Below are 22,432 nucleotides of genomic sequence, written 5' to 3'. Positions count from 1 at the left end.
ATGATCACAATATGCTGTTATTCCGCCATCATGGTTGGTGCCATATGTGTCACACATACAAATAACACCTTTCTTGAGTCCTTTTGATCACATGTGCTCAACTTTAAATTTTAGTATTTCCCACAGCACCACAGACAAACTTGGATGCCATCATTTGTGAGATTCAATAGCTTGATGAATGAAGGTTGCACTTTATAAATCAAATAATCTAAATTAATGAGCTCGAGAGAGAGATAAAGAGATAGCAAGAGCTGGACACATAAAAGAGAATAGTCTCATAAAGTATGCCACTTTTTCTCCTGCTTGTTATATCTGCCTCAGGTTTAAAGGACCGTTGTAGCCACCATTAAGCACACACGGTCGCATTCTTCAGTTCTGTGAAGCTAAGAGCATTCTACTGCAGTCAGCCTTGATCGGAGGCAAAGATCACTGTCTCTACAGCCAAAGCCATGTGTAAAGAAATATATTAAAGCTACAGACGACAAAATAATTGCACCAAGAGGTAGCACCTTTCAAAACAAGCACGGTTTAAGTGGTGGAGAGGAGTGGAGGGTGACAGAAAAATGATGAATGAAGCATAGTTGTGGTTGATGTGATTCGTCACGTCTCAGAAAGAAGAAACTGTTATTTTCCTTTACTTTGGAGTGTGAGAACGAGTACAAATACCACATATACACATTTTTTTATTATTATTTTTCAGATTCCTTATCAGAGGTGCCTCCTTTTGATAGGTAAAGCTGTACTGGGTTAGAGGGGAAGGACAAATGAATACTGATGGAAATTCACATTAGAAATTGAACCGCAAGGATTAAAAACATCAATTAAGATTCCATTAAGACAAGAATTCCGTCCGCAGCTATTTCCCTTTAATTTTGATGAATTTAAATAAGTCCATTACCACCCCAGTAGGTCAGTTGTCAACTCTTGGTGAAATAATATTGAAGAAAATACATCTCTCAATCTACCATCAACCATCCATCCATACATCCTTTATCCTGCAATGGTTACAGAAGGACAAACATTCACATTATGTCACTCACGTCATCGCCTACAGTCAATTTAAAGTCTCCAGTCTTTAAACTAACCCCAAACTGCAGGTATTTAGACTGTGGGAGGAAGCCAGAGTAATAAGAGAACATGTCACTGTAACTTAAGATGACATGGCTGTGTCGACACTGCCACCAAGTGATGCATTTCATGAGTGCAGTTTTTGAGTCATCTAATCCCAACAATACAGTACATGAAGTGCACCAGAAATTATGATATAGTTGTATAAGGCTTATATTAAACATGTTATTTTAATACAAAAATAATCAGAGGCAATTCCGGTTAAACATCTTTAAACTAAAAATAGATCAGTATCGCACAATTTGCATGTGTTTATGATATTATTCTGCACAACTCTTCTTCTTCATGACCGTCTCAACAGTGTGTGGCAGCACCGAGGGTTACGGTGAATGACTTTCATAGAAAGTCTGAGAGTATTATTCATATGACATATAGTTTTCGGCCGCTTCACAGCGCAGTCATGAAACACTGTGGCGTAAGTCCATCTTGAAATACAACTGATGCATCATTAACATGTTTCCTAATATCAGTGATAGGATTGAAGACATATTAATCAAGCGATAAAGAATCCACCTCAAACATTCAAAGCAGTTACATACATAAACATACACACACTCTCTCTCCTTTACTCCACTGCTACAAAAACCCTTTACTGGAGACAAAAGGTTTATAGAATCAATATCACCTGAGGAAAATCCTCATTGGAAATGCTGTGTAATAAAATCTTTGTGGGAATGGAGTGAGTGTGCAGCATCTATCTCTTTTTTAATTTCATATTCTGAACCTTCAGGAGAAAAGGTGATGCGCATATAATTCCTCTCTCTCACACACACACACAAATGAGCAGGATGGCAATTACAATGTATTAATAATATTTATTTACTACAAGTTCCAGAGTTATTGTTCCTATCTCATTTAAACTGTAAACAGTAAGAACAAGATGTGTTCATATACATATTTACAAATACTTTTTATTTTCTTTACTGTTGGCAATTACCCACATGTCATTATTTGTCTATTATGTACAACCCGTGTACCACCTTGTGTTCCTGATGCCAACCGATGGCTGAAAGATGTGTAAAATAATCTCAATTTAGCTTTTTCCAGCATGCCGTTCTCTCTGGAAAGAATAAAGCCAGAAAAAACTTAGAAGAAAAGTTCTTTAATATTGCCAGCCAGTGTTCAGGGCAGGGTCACTGAGAGAAATGCTGAGAGGAATCTACACAGACAGACATACAGAGACGGAAAAGAAATACTGATTTTTGATCTATTCACCTCTATCTTCCTATTTATAAATCAATGCGCGTGAATGAAGCACTTGGAGGTGGACTCAACCAATGTACTCTAGCTTTGCCACACAGCTGATAACATTATGAGAAATATTGAAGAAAAAAAAAATGAATACATATTTGTGTAAAAGCAGTGTGAGGATTTGCAGCTGTGGTCAGACCTGGGTCAAAGGTTATGTGTGCAAATGAAAAAAGTATGTTTGTCATTGACCTAAGCAGATGCAGTGCCGACCGTGGCGACTGTTATAATGAAAGTGAATCAGTCAGGAAGATGGAAGGGCTGGAAAGATGAAATAGTCATGGTATTTAACTGCAGGCCAACACATCTGACGCATTCAACATCATTGTTGACTGGTTCTCATCCAAAAATGTGGAAATTATATTACAGAAATGTTGTCCGGTGTTTTTTTATTCCTATGATCTAACCATTGACGTGTCTTCCATAAGAATATTGTACAGCGAACAGTAAGGGCTGAGTCTTTCTTTTTCAGTGTTCAAGTAACATTGTGATTTTACTGTAACACTCCTTGGACAAAAGCACAAAGACAAAAATGTCTTCCACATTTAAAAAAACTGGTGATCATTGAACTCACCAGGGTGAATTCAGTATGTCGCAAAACAGACCACAAATTGTGAAATTGCCATGAACACTCTAAAGTAAAGCCTCGAGTGAGGATTTTAAAATGCTAAAAGAACATACATAAAATGATTAGAAATTATACAGAAATCATTTTTTTAAAAGAAAACTGCATTGAACACACAAATAACAGTTCATAGTGTGTTACCATTGGTGAAATTTGGTTAAAATATAAATACAGTGGGTCAGATTTACTCTCTACTTTGTACAGCATAGGTGTCAGTCGTGTTAAACCAAACTGTATTTACCTCAGACCTGGTTAAGAACGTGTCAAAACTCATTAGAAATTGAACTTATTGAGAGGAAGAAAAACAACCCTCCACTGAAACCAGTAACACTGTCTATCAAACCTGAATGGCTGTCTACTGTAACAACAAGAACCGTTTTAAAATTAAGACACATGAGTTGTAAAATGATGTTTTAAGACAGACATGTAATGTGTTTTCTTTGATTCACAATCTAGCCTACTGTTGTAGTTACAATATGTACAGGAGAAAACAGTAGATCTTTGCCTTTGCAAAAAAAAAAAAAAAAACACCCTTAAATATATATTTATCTCTTTATAAAGCCTTTATGAACAAACACGTCCTCTTATCCATGTCTTCTCAAAGCAGCGCTGATGTGACATGAACCAGATTAGGACGACAGCGAGGACAGACTGTGACACTGTCCATCTGCAGGTTCAAGTTTAAATCAGGGCCAGTAGCGTGTTGTGGGTGTTGTTGTGAAAGTGGTGTGTGAGCATATTCAGTAGAAAGACTGAATATTGTTCAGAGGACAGCAGTTTTGATATAAAATTGCTTTGAAAAGTGCAAAAATGAAAAAGTTTGCATTCAGTGAAGTGTAATATATGTTGTATTGCACCCAATAAACTCTCCCTCCCTCTCCCTAAGCTTCTAAGGCCATTTTAACCACCATATATACTTTCACCCTTTAAGTTTTTACCCAACGAGAACATTCACTTCCATCACTATCATTAATGTCAGTCAAAATAACAACTGAGAGGAAATTATTAGAAATGATTAAATCATTATTTTTGTCATCCTAAAACAAGGGACACGTGTATTTATGCCGGGAATCTGAGCTCACTTGACCGTGACTGTGCGGTGCAGACGCACTGAGATGAAAGTGTCTTTGGGTCCAAAAAGACCCTCAATCATCACAATGATCCAGCCCTGAATAAGATCTGGAAATCCAGGTCTCACAGGATGATGTGAAATCATCCAGGTGCGTAAAAAGTGTTTCCCACCACAACGAAACAGGGAAATCCGTCCAATAAAGGTATGAATAAGTTCCATGTTGGTCTTGTCCACAAGATGGAGAGTCCTGGACGTCAGAGAATTGGCATTAAATGAACTCTTCACTGTTAAGTCCCAGTTTGTTTTCAGATTAAAAAGGTCAAGACAAAGAGAAAGACACAGTTGTAAAGGGCAGCAGGCTGTTTCAGCCCGTATTTAGTCTGTTTTCCCAAATCAGCATTCAGACCAACGAGCCTGCTCTGCTCTGAGCAGGAACCATGACAGGCACCGCCCCCATCCGCTCCAGCGTGGCCTGACTCACAGCGTAGGAGTGCGTGTGTTGCCCATGTGCGGACGTCACCGCCGGTTTGAGGCTCACAGTGCCGTTGCTGCGCACTTTGGCGGGAGGGGATGGGGCAGAGTTCGTCGTGACCACCAGAGTCTTGGGTGGTGGGAGCGTGTGGCCGCCATTGGCAAACGATGTCGTCGGTGCCGCCGCGGGCTGCGCGTGGCGAGACAACGGTGCCGAACCAGGTGCTGTGACCACTGCACTGTGACCGTGCCCTGCATTCTGGGCCTGTCCGTGTCCATGTGCGCCATGGGCTGCAGTGGAGAAGGTCTGGCGTGTGTCTCCATTGTAACGCGTGTAGGAGTTGGTGTCATAGTTGGTTTTGGGGTTGTGCCAGTAGCGACTGTTGTATGTGTTGGTGGATGTAAGTGTGTCATTCTCTGAGGACGATGCATCTGCATGGAAAGCCTTCACTGATGATGACCTCTTAGGAGGAAGGTCATCTTCTCTGTTAGGGGGGGATTTCAAAGAGTGGTCAGACATGACTGGTGGACAAGTATCCACAACTTTAGCATTAAGTAGTAGCATCAATGTCCTCATTTAGACAAGACGAGCTGGCCAGGCTAACACTAGGTGGACACTTTATTTTACAAAGAGGGGACGGACAAAGAAAACTAAACACATACTGTATATTTAACTGTGATTTCTGGTTTTCATAGTTTTGGAGTGTATGTATTATCTACTCACTGTTTGTAACTATTCACCTGTTTTTATTTTCTTTTTATTTCCAATGTGGAGTATGTTGTGCCAAAGTGCTGCCATCTGTTGGACTTTCATATGTTTACACCCTCATGAGGGCATCACCCCATGTCCAAGGGGGAGATTCCAGTCGACAGAACAGCACAATGAGCTGTTTCATAAGATGTGTTTGATGAAATGTGACTGTTTTTTTACATTGCTTTTCCTTGCTGAAGATGAGTCTTGTTGAGTATTAGTGCTGTTGTGTTTCACTCTTCATTGATTTTTATCTTTTTGTATGGTGACCTTGAGTGACCTGCAAGGCACCTTTAAATAAATAAAATGTATTATTATAATCATCATTGTTAAGAGTGGCAGATAGCTGTTAAAGCTAACATTGGTTATAGAAGAAAAGAGAAAAACAAGTATATGTAGTTATGTGTTAATAAGTGGACACAATAACAACTTTGTGAGGTAATAATTCATATATCAGTATCTGAAGTCAGTGACCCAAACATCTACTATCAAAGTGGAGACAGATAGAATTTTTTTTTTTTATTACATATCTTATGTAAATGATTAAAGTAAGTTTTAATGGCCACTCAAGCTTCTGCAGTAATGTTGTGCTGGTACTATTAACTCCATTTATTAACTTTGGTAAAAAAAAAAAAAAAACAGCTCTGAATCATTGTTGCCTCTCCGCTGTCTGGAGTTAATGCGAATATTACGCCAGTAAAACGCGAGGTGATTGCAATAAGATTGGCAATTAGATCATTTTCAAATATCAAGCACAAATCCTCTGTGACTTAATAACAGTGTGTCATCAAGTGGCAACACACCGAGACCTTAAATATTACTGATTTATCTGTGTTTAGATCGTTGAGGACCCTCTCTCATAAAAATTAAAAAGCAACAAAGCAAGACAAAGTAAATATGCAATACATTTTTCTTTTGCTTTGAAGTTGGACCTGTAATCAGTCTTCACGTGGTTTTCTGATGAGTGATTTTGGTTGAGACTATTTCTCTCCTGACACATCTGGCTGAGGTTTTTATCGGGAAAGGTCGAGTCACAAATAAGATTAATGTTGGATTTTAGTTGAGGCAGATGTTAACCGAATCAACTGAAGCCTAGGAAATCTGAACAATGATTTATCTTCCCAATGATTCTTGAATGGGATTTATTAGGGGAATCGGGTCCATTAACACAACTGACAGAGCTTCACAGGCCGTTGAAACGGACAAATTAGCATGTGATAATGTGAAAAGTTGCTGCCAGGAGATAAAATTAATCTGAATGTTCTATCAGATTTATGTTCCCGGCTTTTTTCTTTGAAATTACAAGATTAACGGACTTATTCGCCAATAAAAACCCCACAAAGCCCCTATTTCTCATCCAGTTTTAAAATAAAGAAGATAGCGCAGTAATTGAGTCACTGCGATACAGTCTGGATTCGTGCAAATAACATCCCCTGTTGGACTTCATTAGGAGCTTTTAGCCGCGAGTATTACATTATCTGTAATTCTTGCACAGCAGCATTCTCCTTCAAACGGCTTATGACCAACCTGATTTCATTGGGGATCTCCTCCTCGTCATATTTATTCTTATTCCTCCAGTAGAAGAGTGTGACCACTGCTAAGAGGGAGAAGATGACGATAGCCAGGACTCCTGTAGCAATGGTCCCCGCTATCAGACCTACGCTCTGCGGCTGTGCTGTAAGACAAAGAGACCAGTCAGGCAGGTTTAACATAGGTTATCAAGGATGGTTAGAGGCAGCTAAATAACATCATGAAGTAACTTTCAAGCTTTTCATTCTGGTAAACAACGACAACAACTCATGAAATATATATATATTTTTAGAAGGTAAACAGTAAAAGCTAACCCAGAACAATCCACTACTTATGTATTAACTTAGATGAAAATGACAGTTTAGAATAAAGCAACAAAGCAGAAAGTCTAAACTAAATACACAGATAATATCACATATTTGCGTAGCTACGTATATTAGAATATGTGATGTATTCACATCTGTACCATGATGTTATCTTGAGAACTAATGTGTTCTCATTTATCTGTCGTTCCTTGCTGATGGCTCCTTCCATTTGCCTCATTAAAATGTTTTGTTTTTTTTTGTAGAGTTTTAATTGGTTTGAGGGCATTGAAAGGATAATTTGTGTTGCTGAGCTCAATAAATAAACCTTTTCTTGACTCAGCACACTGACAGTTAAGGCCTGTCACACACTCAGATTGAGGAAAAGGGTCCAAAGACCATTTTCCAGTCCTTCCTTTGTGAAATACACAAACTGTGTGACCCTGTGTGACCCCCCCAAGTGACTTGCTGTCATTTTCTTTGATCGCTGTCAGAAACAGCAGAGTGCTGCTTTCTGCAAGATGTTCTGGTCTCGCCCTTTGCTTTGCTGTTGTCGTGTTTATGATTCCTTTTGACCGGCGTCCTTGAAAAGAATCCTCATTTTATCCTCATATGTCAGCATTCGAGAAAGACCAGAGGGCAGCTTTTTCTATCAATACATGCGCATGAACTCATCCATGTGTCAGCCTGCCTGCACTTGACAAGCACATGGATTGATTGAGAAGTACTTACGTGCTACGACCTGCAGATTGAGCAGACAGGTGCTTTTGCCAATAGCATTGGTGGAGGTGCACTGGTAGTGTCCTGAGGTGGAGGTGCTGATGTTTCTTAGTGTGACCGTGCCCTGCATCTGGTCTGGAAGACACACACATACACACACGGCCACACAGTGATTAAAGGGACGGACGCACGTATATGTTGAAGCTTATATACAAACTGATTAGAAATTAGAGTTGATGGCGTATGATAAAAAGACAAAAATGTACATTTTATCTTAAGAATGACATTACTTTTAATCGTTTACCTTATTAAACTGCAAGCACGTCTGCTATTATCTACTAATAGAAGGTGCTAATAACCTTGTTTGTACAAACACAAGGAATATGAGTGAAGTATACTGTACTTATACTGAGTCACTTGGATGTGCATGTACACTACTGGACACGGAAAGACTAGTAGTTGAGTTATATCAAGTGTTTACCCGTTCTCTTGTCAGTCACATGACAAAATGTCATGGCTATGTGTGTCTAGGTAAACACACAAAGAGACAAGAGTAATACCAAGTGACCCAGGACCTCATTTCAATTTTCATGAAGTGCAAACAGCAGAAAACCAATATTTTAAATTTATAAGAATATCGGATATCCTGCAGCTCTTTAGTGTTTAAACGTGTCTAAGTGGGGACACTTCAACTATCAAGGCAAGGGGAACAATTTAATGAGTGCAGTATTAGTAAAATAGTGTTATTGATATTGCATGATTGCCTCATGTACAGTTGGTTAAACTAAAAACAACAGTTAAGTAAGTAGTAAATTACTACAGTGGTCATTTAGGTTAGTTATTGTGGAAAGAAATTGTTGAAGTCAGTGACAGACAAGACAACTTCATTATTGATGTGCAGTGAACAAACATTATCAAAAAAAACTTGAATTTATTTATTTCATCCATCCATCTCCTTCTTTTATCCTCCACATGAGATTTTGTTTTAGCTCGATCAGGACAAATCTGTTCCTTACAACTGATTGGACCTCTGTATATATTTGCCTTTTGAAGATTATAATGAAGATTATGGGCAGAAAAAAGTACAAACACTACACCACATCTCTGATGCTGAACTTAAACTACAGCTCCAGCATCAGAGAGGAGCTGGATGGATGTTCAGTCTCTCACAACGTAACTGAGTGACGGAGTGCTGGCACCACTGCTTTTGACACATTTGTGTCAGAGTTTGGTATTCGGCATCAGAGGCGCACCAAAATAACCATCACTTTGCTCATTCACAAACACAATCCTGAAACACACACACACATTTCCTCCCACAGTCCAAAACATGCAATATGGGGATTAGGTAAATTGGACACTCTAAATTGACTGTAGATGTGAGTGGATGGTTGTTTGTCTCTATATGTGGCCCTGTGATGGACTGCCGATCTGTCCAGGGTGAACCCCGCCTTTCACCCTATGTCAGCTGAGATTGAGCACAGCATCCCCCGTGACCCTCATGTGGAGGATAAAGCAGTAGAAGACGGATGGATGAATCACTTGCATCCATCAGAGGAGGGGAACTTTTGTTGCGAGCGGTTGTTTGGGCCTGGTACATGATGGCATGCGGCTGTGATGATGGTGGAGTTGCTGCTGAGACTGAGCTCCGCTATGTGTGTGGGATTTAAAAACAGACGGCGCGGCAAAAAGGAACTCCAACGGCCAGCTTGTTTGTGATACCTTGCATGGCGTTGTGAGGCAGCTTGGGCAGCGTGTCCAGCTTCTCCCACGAGTAGGACGGTGTGGGAATACCTTCCTCTGAGCTGCAGAGAAGCATGATGTCACTGCCAACATCCAGTGTGCCCTGGATTCGACATGCTGGTATAGATGGGGGCACTAGCAGACGGAGAGAGGGGATGATGTCAAGTTAACCACTTCACACAAAAAAATGCAATGCTTTCCTTACTGCATTGGAAGGGACATATTCAAAGAAATGGAGAATCTTATATTTCTAATATTTATTTCATTTTGCTTTTGTCCGATTCAGAATGAAGTTAAAAAAATACACTTTTGATTGGTGACAATGAAGTTATTGTGTAATTTTCTTTACAGCTCTTCAGTTGGCAGGGAATGCTATCTTTAACGGTCAAATTATTAGATTTTAATAAAAAAATAAAATCCTGAAAATTCACTTATATATAAAAACATATATAAGTGTCTTTTCTTTACCTCGTCTAAGTAAGATTTACTTGAGACTCTGTCATTGCAGAACCATATAAGATGTTTATTACAGCAGACTCAGCTGAGAAACTACTCTTTTTGTTATTTCGGAAAAACAACGAAAACATTGATCATTATCTGTGGAGACGTGCAGTTAGTTACCCAACACAGTGAGCCCGATAACACCGATGCTGCGTCCCCCTCTGTCTGGGAAGTTGTTGACCAGGCACTGGTAGGTCCCAGTGTCAGACAACTGGGTGTTGTTGATGACTATGGAGGCACTGGTACTTGGCATGGTGGCCACAAAGCCCACACGAGCATTGGGGTGGTTGGCGGGGCTGAATATCTGGCCACCCTGGTAAGTTATCACCTAAAGTGGGACATCACAGAGAGAGGAAGGAAAGGATGACAAAATAAAAGAGGGTGAGGAAAGAGGAAGAGAAATTAAAGTTTAGAATTGTAAACTCATACCATTTTAATGAGATTTTAAAGCAATTCGTTTATTTAGAGTCAAAAGAAATCAGTGCATTTTGTCATTTGGAGAATATGTATATATATGAAGATGATTCTTAGAAAACAGTTACAATTATCCATCACTAGAGGGAGACATAGATCTACCAAGAGACTGAACACCAGTATACAGAGCAAGTAAATGAAACTGATGTTTCCAGCCTGAGAAAACAAACAAACAAACAGACAGACAAACAAACCTTCCATTTGTAAGTGCTTCTTTCTACCTCAGTGGATAAATTGCAGGAAAAGAAGCATTTACTTTAAGTACTCTTTCATGGTAAGGCTCTTCACATAAAAGCATTCCCTAAACGTGTATGCATAATTGAAAACATTTGAACTTAGAAATATACAGTATAAACTCCAATCTGAAGCAGTTTTATGCACAAGCTTCGCCTTATATTAGTGACCTTTGACAAGAATCACATTTTGTACCGCTAAAGTTGCTCCTTCAGGTTGAAGTAAATTTGTCTCAGGCCCACATTAAAAACGCAAAGCCTCACTCTGGCTTCAAACTTGGCCTGAGCAGCTCATTTGTGAGGCACAGCCACATGCACAACAGCTCTCACCCCTCAGCTGGACGCACAAAGACGAAGAGGACACACACATACACACAAACGCATGAGCACACAAGTCATTCACCCGTGCGCGCACCAGCTCACGCGCAGACACGCACACACAAAGCACGGAGGGGAATCAGAGGGTCTATTCACTCTGGTGAAAAGAGCCCTCATTGAACTGTTCAAAGACCCAGGCAGGGAAACAACCAGCACCAGTGTGCGTGTGTGAGATCGTTGTGATGAAAGTGAGAGTGTGTATGTGACTGTGTCCTCCACGACTGCCTCGCGATTGTAAATTGCACGGCTGCAATTTCCTGAGTGCAGTACGTTCGCTTTGTCCTCTTATGTGCAGATGAATAGGCAGCTCCTCAGCTGTGATGAGAGTCTGTGACTACATCTCTTCTTCTTCTTATCTGTGTGTGTGTGTGCGTGTGCGTGCGTGTGTGTGTGTGTGTGTGGGGGGTTTGAGTTTGAGTTTTGGAACGAGGACACTGTGGTCGCTCCACACTTTGTGAACCACCTTTAAAGAGCTGCTGAAGGATTAAATTGGCTGTGATGGTGGAGGCCAGGGTAAGGAGCTGGGTAATGTACTCTGCCAATGAGGAATACAATCAATCATGTGTCCATATCTGTGTGTGTTTTGCCACAGTCGCCGTCTCTAGGCTGAATAAGTGTGTGATCTCACTTACATTTTGTCTGTCCACTCTTCCCTTGTCATATTTGTGTCAGGGTTTCTGCCTGCATGTCTCGTCGCTCTGACAGACAGGTCTGAAATGACCGGGTGCTTTACTTTTGGTGACCCGACAACATAATCTGCATCGTTAGTGAAAGCCATCCAATCAATCTGCCTCACATGCAACACTGTTTGTGTTTGCAGATGAGAGCAGGTGATTCGATTATGTCCTAACCTGTGCAGGATCGCACACTTGTCCTTGCTTTTTCCCCCCGTGGTTCTTGTGTTGTGGGCTTGTGACATTTCAAAAAAAGCAGACATATAATGCGATGAGCATTAATATTTACTGTGTTTTCCAGCTCTGTAAGCACAACTGTCCACCTGTTTTACAAACACAGTCACTGACCACTGCAATGAAACAAATCCGCCTTTGTGTACGTAAATCACCTCATCCTCTCACATGACCCGGTTGGCTTTAAATCTGTGTGCTAGGAGAAAAGAGGTCATGGCTGGCAGTCATATGGCGAATGGCCCTAAGAACTCTAGCTGGACGAGCTGGACGTTCCACTGCTCGTCCAGCGGTAAAACTCTGCAGCATCCTTTCCTCCATACGCAAAACACACACAGGCATGAGCCAACACCAGTTGAACACTGTAAGTGTCTGTTACAACAGCATCAGTCTCATGAAAGAAGGATGTGTTGGTCCAAGACACGAGGGACACACAGCCATCTTTCCAATAAAGCCAAAATAAGTCTAAAAACCCCTACAGCAGGGGTGTCCTAACTTTTTTAACAAGGGCCAGGTTTGAACATGTGAAGATTCCAGGGGGGGGAATTGTTCACTTCCTTTTTTATTTACCATTAAGTTACATACAAACGCACTCTTTTGTAATGATTTTATTTTCATTGTCACATTTATACTATTTAAATGGCAACGTAACAAAATTCACATGTGTTGTCAGATAACATAGAAAAGGAAATGAACGCATGCATGTGTCTGTCACAGCTGGGTTGCAAACCCGGTACTCTGGTGTCAAAGCGTAACTCAGAGCTAACGGGGATGACATGTGACTGCGGCCGATTTTCTGTCCCAGTACGTCCCTGGCTTAAATAATACATGATAAAACTGACTTTGGGCATCCACAGTATACTCACTGTGAGCTGCTGGTGTTATCGCCAACTATCGTCCACATGCTCTGGATATAGCACACATGAAATACTGTGTAATGTATATAATATATGTATAGTCATGTGTTCTAAGTTCGATAACACCGCCTAGTCAAATGAGCACGCTAAGGGGTGGTGAGTGGGAGGAGTGCGGATGATCCAGCGGATGAAAAGTCACTAAGTTGGTGATGTTGTCAGATGATGATGAAAATAACAACGGACAAGAAATATCTATCTATCTACAAATACCCATCCACATGCACCAAAGCAGTTGGTTTTTATTTCAGTGAAATTAAAGAAAAACAGAAGGACAGCATTATTTCCATTGTTATTTTTTTTTCTTCTGTTGAACTAGACATGCTGAAAAGAATTTGACTTTTGGAGTCACAAGGGGTGGGCAGCGTGCTAGTATGGTGGTTAACACAGCAGACAGGCTTCTTTTTTGAATGCTATTTTGGCCAGAGCCTTGCTGTGTGGAGTTTGCATGACTTGAGTTGGCCGCCACAGTTCAAAGATGTGCAAATTGGGGTAAGACTATGAATTCCAGCTCCCCCTGCAAGCCTCAAAGAAGTAAAGACATGTGAATGTATATTCACAGAAAAAAAAAGAGTTTAATACAAGAAAAAGCATAACAGATGAGGGTTTGGAGTAATCATGGTGGGTTAGTGAGCTGCGTCATCTGAAGGTTGTAGGTGTCGATGCTCATTTGCTGCTGAAATACGAAGAAAGACACACAAGACGCCCCCTTCATAGAGACAACAGTGCACTTGTTCTGATTACTGATGTCCCGGGAGATAGACAAGCGCAAAAGGTCTTCTGTGCAGATCGATAAAAATATATCACATTATAGCGTATGAGAGAATGAGTTGAAGCCGGGTTTATGAGGTGTTTGTGGTGGTGTAACCTCTCCTCAGTCTTTCCACACAGGGAGGATTACCAGCTTCAAACAAACAATGAGATTGTTGAGTCTGTCTAAAATGGGACATTGTTCATTTTCTCTGACGTGTCAAGTACCAAATTGTTTAGATATGGGCAAACGGGGGCAACAAAGAGAGGCAAAAAGAAGAGGTCGGTGTTTGAGGGTATCTGAAAGCAGTATTTATGTCTTCCATCCTCCATGACAGATTGTTAAATTTAGATAAAGATCGGAGTCAGATCATCTAAAATACTATGACAGATGTCCTCAATTACAGATTAACATCATGTCAGCACTAGGGATTCTCTATTATTTCAATACAGAGCCTCATTTCACCCAAACTGTGCTTCTTTTTTGTGTTGCCTTTCCAGGAAAAGATCACAACATATTCAATTTATTCTTCAGTCTGAAAATAATTTAGTGATGACATTGCAGTGCTGCAGAGAAAACGTTTTAAACTAATTTCTCTCATCAGCCACAGCGAGTAAAGTGAGAATATGGAGCAAAATTTGATTTCAAAAGATTTTTTATACAACACTGACTATATTAAACTACAAGGTTTGTTCAAAGAGAGCAGGGATTTAAAGTTCGTATGTGTGAGCAATTTCATTTACAGGTGCTGGGACTGAAAATGGAGCATTTATTGCGCATTAATAACAACAATAACCAGCCAATAGTTTAAAGACGATGAACCAAAACCTGGTTCTAAACCTGGTTCATTTATTTTAAGTATTTCCCAGGAATTGGTTAAGTTTCAGACTAAGATTTGAAGTGTATCAAACTATGATGGGTAGATTACAAAGATGGAAAACAGCTTTCAGAAAAATGTTGAATGATATGACCTGACAATAAATATGAAAAGGGATTACAAAATCATAATATAATCCGTGTTACAACCGTAAAACAGGAAAAGGGACTTGAGACTTTTTGAATACAGCGTGGAAAGTTCCCTCTGTTAAACATATACGTACATAAACGTGTGCGTTTTGATGTGTGCTGTTTCTGTCTATATAATCTGTCCATTATAGAGTTGCTATGATCATATTACCTCAGCTGGGCTGCTAGGTATGAGATCCTATAATCCAGATAAACACATAACATGCAGGTGGGTGCACACACACAGACACAGGTCTGGTTTCCATGATTTCAGGGGACATTAGTCTTAGACATAATTCGAGTCTTACTCAAACCTTAACCATAACTACTAGCCTAACCCTAAACCTTAACCTTAACCTAACACTAACCTCATCTTAACTTTTAATTTAATTTAATTTAATTTATTTTATTTTATTTTATTTTATTTTATTTTATTTTAATTAAATTAAATTAAATTAAATTAAATTAAATTAAATTAAATTAAATTAAATTAAATTAAATTAAATTTAATTTAACATTATGGGGACTTGCTTTCTGTCCCCATGAAGAAGTCCCCAACATAAGAATACCTGGAGTATTTACAATTATTCTGTTATTGTTAATTATCAACTTATTCTTTTTTAGCATTCAAGCATTTTAACGGAATAATATGGTCTTTGCTATTAAATGCACAGACTGTCTATTATCTGTCCTGAGTCGTAATTACTTCAGTTCACATGTGTTCACTGTTCACTCAAACCATAGGGAGCTCTTATTGTGTATCTGTGTAGCTGTGTTGTGTAGTCACAGCCATGTGGGCTTAAAGTTTTTAAAGCACAGGATGAGGTTTTAACAACATGTAACGTTAAGCATCAAGCAAAACATACAAGCGGATTAATCTCCGCTACAACAAAAAGTCAGAGAAGCTTCTTCTAACACAGCCCAGCCATTCACATTCACAGAGACTGAGTCAGGACCCACAGATCACCAACTGAACTGGACCACACCACACTTACTTATAATAAATTGGGATTAATTCATGAAACCCACTGCAATGCACTTCTCTTGGAAATATCTGGTTCACGTATACAAAATGATATGAGGTGTTACAGAAATTGCAGTTAAAGACACACGTGTAGCACTGGTCCTATCTAAACATGACAGAGAGAGAGCGGAGACATTTGAGTGTGCTCACTAAAGTGCTAACGCAGGTTGTGATGGTGTAGAAGTGTACTGTTCAGTAATTCTTAATGGCTTTTAGCATCAGCTGTAATCATTTATGACATTCTCTTCCTCTGGAATGACCTTGTACTTGTACTGTTGCCCCACGCAGCACTTTATTCCTTCACTACTTTTTAGAGAGCTCACAAATTTTACACAACCCTAACCCCATGGCACAGCTCACAGTTCACACAATATGGGTTTCTTCTTGTGCTTGAGAATTCAAATTGTGTGTGTTTGTGTGTGTGTACTTCTATGAGGTGTTTATAATGGACAATCCATGCTTATAAACTTGTGCGTGCATCACTGTATCAGTACACTTGTACATAATGCGGTGAGAGGGTGCAGCACGACAACACCATGGATGCGATGCAGATTCCTTTATGTGTCAGCTTCAATCATCACTTCCGTGACATAAAAAATCATATGTATTCATCCATGAGTAAAAGACACACTCACAATTGTGTTCACTGTTATTTTTTTAACTTCCTGTGTGTGTGTGAAGATAAGCTTTTAGCCGCAGGTGAGCACATGACAGCAAAGTGTGTGTGTGTGTGTGTGAAGTGTGCATATCTGAGGTTTCTTTCATCATTGTGCACTTTGCATGTATGTTCTGTAAGCCAGTAAATGCACAGTTAATAAGCCTTGCGTGTATGCATGTGGAGCTGCACAGCATCTGGACCAGCAGTCTGTCTCATGGTGGTTGTTTTTGTGTCCTAATTGTGTGCACAAACGGGTTCAAAATGACGTGTGGAGATGTTTTCACAACTTCAAAGGGGTTGTTTGATGGGCGAGATTTGGTTTAAGTAGGTTTGTAGTTGAATACATGGGGATTTACTGTATTTCTGTGATGGTTAAGGTTGGGGTAAGGGTCTACGGAATGAATTATACCAATGGGAGCCTTCTCAGCTATATAAAAATCAATGTGTGTGTGGTGTGTGGGGTGAGAACAGCTGCGATGTAGAGCCTGTTGTGGGCGTGAGATAATTAGTGCAGAAGATGATTGTATTATTTGGACGACCGACTAGCGCCGGAGTTCAAAGTGAAGGGAGGCAGGTGAGCTTGTACGGCCTGCAGCTGCATGTTAAACAACTCAAATGGAATCACCAAAGTCCGCGGGGGGTGGGGATTGTGGGGGCAAGAGTGAGAGGGAGAGAAAGAGAGAGAACAAACACAAAGAGAGTGGCAGGACAGGAGAGGACAATGGTGATAAGTCAGTGTTAGTAAGTTATTAATTAAGTCTAAATTGTGCAGTATTTTCAGTGAACATCGGCTTACTCCTAATGTTCCAACACAATATTCACAACAGTAAAATTTGCTTCATTTTATTGCATTCATTCTCATGATACTGCAAGTCTGCAGGCTACAATACAAAACTCACTCACTCATTATCTACTGCTTCAATACAAAACATGGAAAGTGATATTAATCTAGACACTGTCTACATTGCTATAGTCATCTAATGTCTATAACTAACGTTGGCTAGTGTCCTAAAGGTGCATTCAGATGCACCAGAAAGAGAAATTTGATGTCTTTGTATTTACAAAAAGTAACGCATAAGGCATTGCAGCCACTGCACATTCAACATACTAAAGTATGGAGAATAGCATGTTTATTAATCACAATAAGCAAAAGCCAGCCATGACTGTAAAGCTTCAAACATCCACAATGTGGTTGCACTATGATCATTACAAATACAATGTATTATTATTATTCTTGTTATTTATAAATGTATAAAATAAATGTGTTTTATTTCATATTGGGCCACTAAAATTCTCTTTTTTCTGCATCTGAGCACACCTCGGTACTGATTCAAAGTAAATACTTGTGTACCTGCTTTGACTGAAAGGTTGGCGTTGAGATGAAGTACGGCCATCCACAAGATGCATACACAGTAATGGTGCATAACAACATATGTTAGATGCATGGGGGCATGGTAGCAGGTTTCCCAGGTTTATGTCAAATAATTTGACATAAATTTTTACTCTGTAAAAAGGTTATACGCTAAGGAAACAGCTACAAAACAATGACTTTGTTGCTGCCCTATGCATCACCAGGCTTCATGGGGATAAGTAAGCATAACTCAAGTGAGGAGTGGATTTGCTGCCCCCTAGTGTCAATATAATCTTATTTCCTGGTTTGGCTTCAGGTGAAAACGAGAAGAGTTCATACATTTTTTTATACAATCTATGACTGAAACTCTATCCGTTCTGTGACTCATGATATTCTGTACTTATTTCTTTTAATTTATGGCTCGTCATGGTGAGTGTGTGTGTAAAATGTACCTGTTCTGGCTGGTTGGCATTGGACAGTGGTATCACCATCCAGATGATGTTGAGGTTGTTGAGGGCAGCGCTGGTGGTGAAAGAGCAGGGCAGGACGGCTGCTTGGCCACGGGCCACCTGGATACTGCTCTGCGACACCGTCACGTCCAGCGCCCGCACACACACTGCAGGAAGAGGAGAGCAGTGATGAGGGCCTCGATGCACAGTGGATGAGTTCGGAGGTGAAAACAAATAAAAAACAGGGACACAGCGAGAAGAGCAGATGTCTAAACGCAGCCATCGCAACTCCCAGCTCACGCATCGTGTACAATGTCACCTTTAAATCTATGAGCAACTACAGTCAAGTTCAAAGTCTTTCTGCAGGCTATATGACAACCTGCATTCGTGATGTTGGGGAAACTTGTGTTTAGAAAGTCAGCGATAGAGCGAGACACACAGGCAGTAGTAGGTCTATAAGTGCAAGTAATAATGAACACTAAATGTACACTATCTTTAAAAAGCATAGATCATGTTTAATAAATCAGTTTGTCCTTTCATCGATGCTTCTTCATCTTTATAGCAAAACAAACATGATTTCCCATCCGAGCTGCTTTTTTTTGAATCACTCTCAGTGGATAAACAAACATCTAGAACGCACTCTGAAGGATCACATGAAATATGTAATGCTTAAATAGGAGAACATGATGTGCTGTCTCTTGAGATATTCCTTTCCTAAAACAACTTGCCTCTTTGCGGCTTTCATAGGAACACTACTTTTATTAATACATGCAGAATCAACATGACAATTGGGACAGTAATGACTATTTTTAATAGCATTTGCTCCTTCCTGTTCTCTAGTTCAGTAAAGGTCTACCCTCTTAAGGCTCCCAAGGAGCTGCTGCCCTCATCTGGAGTCAGCTGTCAGCCATAACAGACCCACAGAGACAAATGTGTACATGCTGCATCCTATTTCTAGACCAGCTAAAGACATTACAGCCTAAATTAAGTTAGATCTCCCCCGCAAGCATGTATCCATGTCCAAAAACCCCAGTGGGAAGTAATCTTATCTAAACATGGTGAGGAGGATGATGGCAGTGATATGATTAGAAATAATTGATCATGTCCTGTGAATCGTCCTTGTTAGTGATAATGTAAGATGATCATACCATAAGCCAATAGTAGCGAGCATGTCATTTGTGTGCCATCTACTGTCCGAGTCAAGCCAGATGCCAAGTGGAGCCAACTACCTCAAAATGTATAATCATTTCCCATCTGTTATGAATTTAAGGCTTCCTTTCTGCCTAAATTACATATTAACCATCCTGTTTTGACAGACTGTCTGTTGCCCCCCCGTCTGTCTGTCTGTCTGTCTGTCTGTCCGAAACCTGCTGGACTTCCCACGCTTCTCCTCTCCTGGCAGACACCACACACCCTGCAGGCTCACTGCTGGCACATGGAAGATAGGCAGCACTCAAAGTACTCAGCTCAGTCATGGTTTTTAACAGATCTATTCATGAACTAAGGACTTCAAAGAAATGTACACAAGCTCCTACACTTAAAAGGCATTATATTACATTGTCAAGTGTCAATAAAAACAGTATAAGTGCTACCTACAATAACAAGACTACATGTTAAACTACCAAACAGTCTCTGTTAATCAGTATCACCCTGACTGAAGAAACCAGAACTGACCAAGGTTTATGGGAAATGAATTATGTTCTTCTGTGTATAAACAGTCACGACTTGGAGACTTCAACAACAACAGCAACAACTCAACTTCCCTGTACCTCCACCTCCACATGCCTATCAGCAAACAGTGTCCACTCTCCCCAGACACTATCAGTAGAGAACAACTCTGCCAAAATGTAGTTTATTAACATTTTCAATAAAATAACAGTGCTCTGTGGCTCACTGTTATTTTGGCTGCAAATGCTATTGCATGCAGACTATGACAAGCACTTGTTGCATGGACTTCTGCCAAGTGCCATCAAGTAATTGATGTCCAAAACTAGTCAATGTTATTGACCTGAATTCATTGTGACCCAGTTTTGGGATTATTTCATCATCTAGCCTTTCCCATCGTCTTTAATGACATCTCAAACCATATACTGTAAATACAATAAAATGAGAAAACCTCAATCAGATCACGACTGTAATCTGATCATCTCCTTATCACTGTGTGAACAATGTTCATTTCCTGCACAGAATCCATCCCCATGTTCTTACTGGAGGATTAAGAATGAAAAACGAAGGAAGTTCACACAAAAGACTAAAAGCTTAACACAATGCAGTGACAGCAAGACATTAGTCTGAGTGATTTGTATTTTTGACCAAGAAATATTACAAGGAAGAAAGGAAGGAAGGGAGAAGTCCTGGAAGAATGAGGATGGAGGGAGAATCTTTTCATCTTTAAGCCTCCTCCAAGGCAGGAGTCTCTCAAACCCACAGCAGCTGGAGGCCTCATTTCAAAACACTGGATTACGAAACCTCTGTGCACAAGCCCACAAGACCTCAGGACACACACACACGCACGCTCACACGCATGATGCCCCTCCCACGACACCCATCCGTGTGTGTGTCACTGGTGACATGTATGGTAGACCTTCAGGGGACACCCTGGGAGACATGAACGACATGAACGCTCACCAACTAAACTGAGCTAAACATTGCTTAGCATTGCCTCATTATTGCACAGACTTCTGCCCAAGCTTCACTCCAGGCCCTCAGCTCTGCACATGTCCGGTAGACACAATGAAAAGGTCTGTAAAGTATGTGTGAGGTGTGATGATGCCTGAGCCTCTCAATGTCAAATATGACCACTCATTTAAAACAATACCTGTTAGGGCATGATGTCATGTATGAAACATGAAGCAGTGACGTTAAAGAAAAGGAAAACAAGCCACTGTAAAGAGCAGCTGACTACATTTACAGTCTTACTTAGAAATGGTTTCAGAGAATTCCTAGGTTTTTGATACAACGCAGTTAATGTTCCCCCCACTTTTGTTCTTGTCTCGCATGTTCTTAAGTATTCTTGCCCGAGGCTGGGTGGAGAACATGATTACTGCAGTCTTTTTCATGTCTTCAGGCTGAAGTGCATGGGTGAGATGGAAAAGAGCTGTCCATCCCACCAGGGTTACCATCCGAGTCTGTCCATTTTTCTGTCAACAAACATCTTGTTCTCTCCTCCTCTCATTTCCAGCCATAAGCTCCCCCAAGGCGCTGCAGCTCAGCTGGAGCCAGACCTGCCTGACTGACAGGAAATAGCAGAAACCGGCCAGTATCTCTCCCTGATGCTGACCATCTGCCCACAGTCACCTGTTGTAGATCAAATTCATAGCATATGTTTATCAGTTATTAAAGGTATTAGGGATTTGTGTGCAAAATACAAACACAGTGTTTGGGAAGAATTTTATTTTATTTATTTACACACACACACACCAATTAGTGATGGTGAATTTGACCTCTGTATTCAACCCCTCCTTTTGAAACACCAGTGGAGAACACTTAAAAAACCAGGAGCAAAAGTAGTTGACAGCGTTTGTCTGTGCCCAGGGGCACCCCTGCTACTGAACCAGCGACCCTCCGGTTACAACCCCCATTCTTTTCCGCCTGGTCACTGATCCATCCATCTATCTTCTACCACTTTATCCTCCAACTGAGGGTCACGGGGGGGCGCTGTGCAAATTTCAGGTGACATGGGGCAATAGGCGGGGTACACCGTGGACGGATCATCAGTCCATCACATATAGCCACATATAGAGACACAACCATAGAGTGTCCAATTTGCCTAATCCCCAAACCTGCAAGTCTTTGGACTGAACGGGGAGAACATACAAACTCCATGCAGAAAGACCCTTTGCACCAACTGGGTCGTGAACCTGGGTCTTCTTGCTGCAAAAGCCACTATAGACCAACCCAACCGTGTGGCTCTTGTTTAAGGATGTCATCCATAAAAAGGTCATTTATTTTAAATTTAAAAAGCAGGGTCAGAGGCAGAACATGAAAAGACAGTTTAAGCAGAAAAAAACAAGGAGAACAAAAAGGAGGAATGATATGGAAGAACATTAGTTTGATAGAGAGGCAAAGAACAAAAGAAACACTTTGAGGAAGACAAAAGAAAGGTGGGAGGGTGCTGTTGTTTTCCAGTGAGGCCTAATTGATAAAGTCACCTCCAGCAGTGCTGCCAGCGCTTCAGAATCAACAGCATTTGTGGCAGC

At 40.5% G+C, this 22,432-nt stretch overlaps 1 protein-coding gene across 2 annotated transcripts in view; it reads right to left on the bottom strand.

Moving 5' to 3' along the window:
* Positions 1-2,214: 2,214 nt before the first annotated feature.
* igsf11 (immunoglobulin superfamily member 11) overlaps positions 2,215-22,432 on the bottom strand; it is a 93,907-nt gene continuing 73,689 nt past the window's right edge. The window contains exons 3-9 of one of the 2 annotated variants that reach the window (XM_044032160.1): positions 18,237-18,400; positions 17,785-17,793; positions 10,212-10,419; positions 9,570-9,725; positions 7,860-7,982; positions 6,823-6,970; positions 2,215-5,029 (exon numbers count right to left, since the gene is read on the bottom strand). In XM_044032160.1, coding sequence (XP_043888095.1) covers positions 4,474-5,029; positions 6,823-6,970; positions 7,860-7,982; positions 9,570-9,725; positions 10,212-10,419; positions 17,785-17,793; positions 18,237-18,400 — 1,364 coding nt within the window. In that variant the 3' untranslated portion in view covers positions 2,215-4,473. The remainder of the gene's footprint in view (positions 5,030-6,822; positions 6,971-7,859; positions 7,983-9,569; positions 9,726-10,211; positions 10,420-17,784; positions 17,794-18,236; positions 18,401-22,432) is intronic. The other variant, XM_044032161.1, reaches the window with a different exon arrangement.

Source organism: Solea senegalensis, linkage group LG8 (genome assembly GCF_019176455.1).
Source record: "Solea senegalensis isolate Sse05_10M linkage group LG8, IFAPA_SoseM_1, whole genome shotgun sequence".
Lineage (NCBI taxonomy): Eukaryota > Metazoa > Chordata > Actinopteri > Pleuronectiformes > Soleidae > Solea > Solea senegalensis.
Note: the sequence above shows the minus strand (reverse complement) of the source record. Positions and strands in the feature narration are given on the sequence as shown.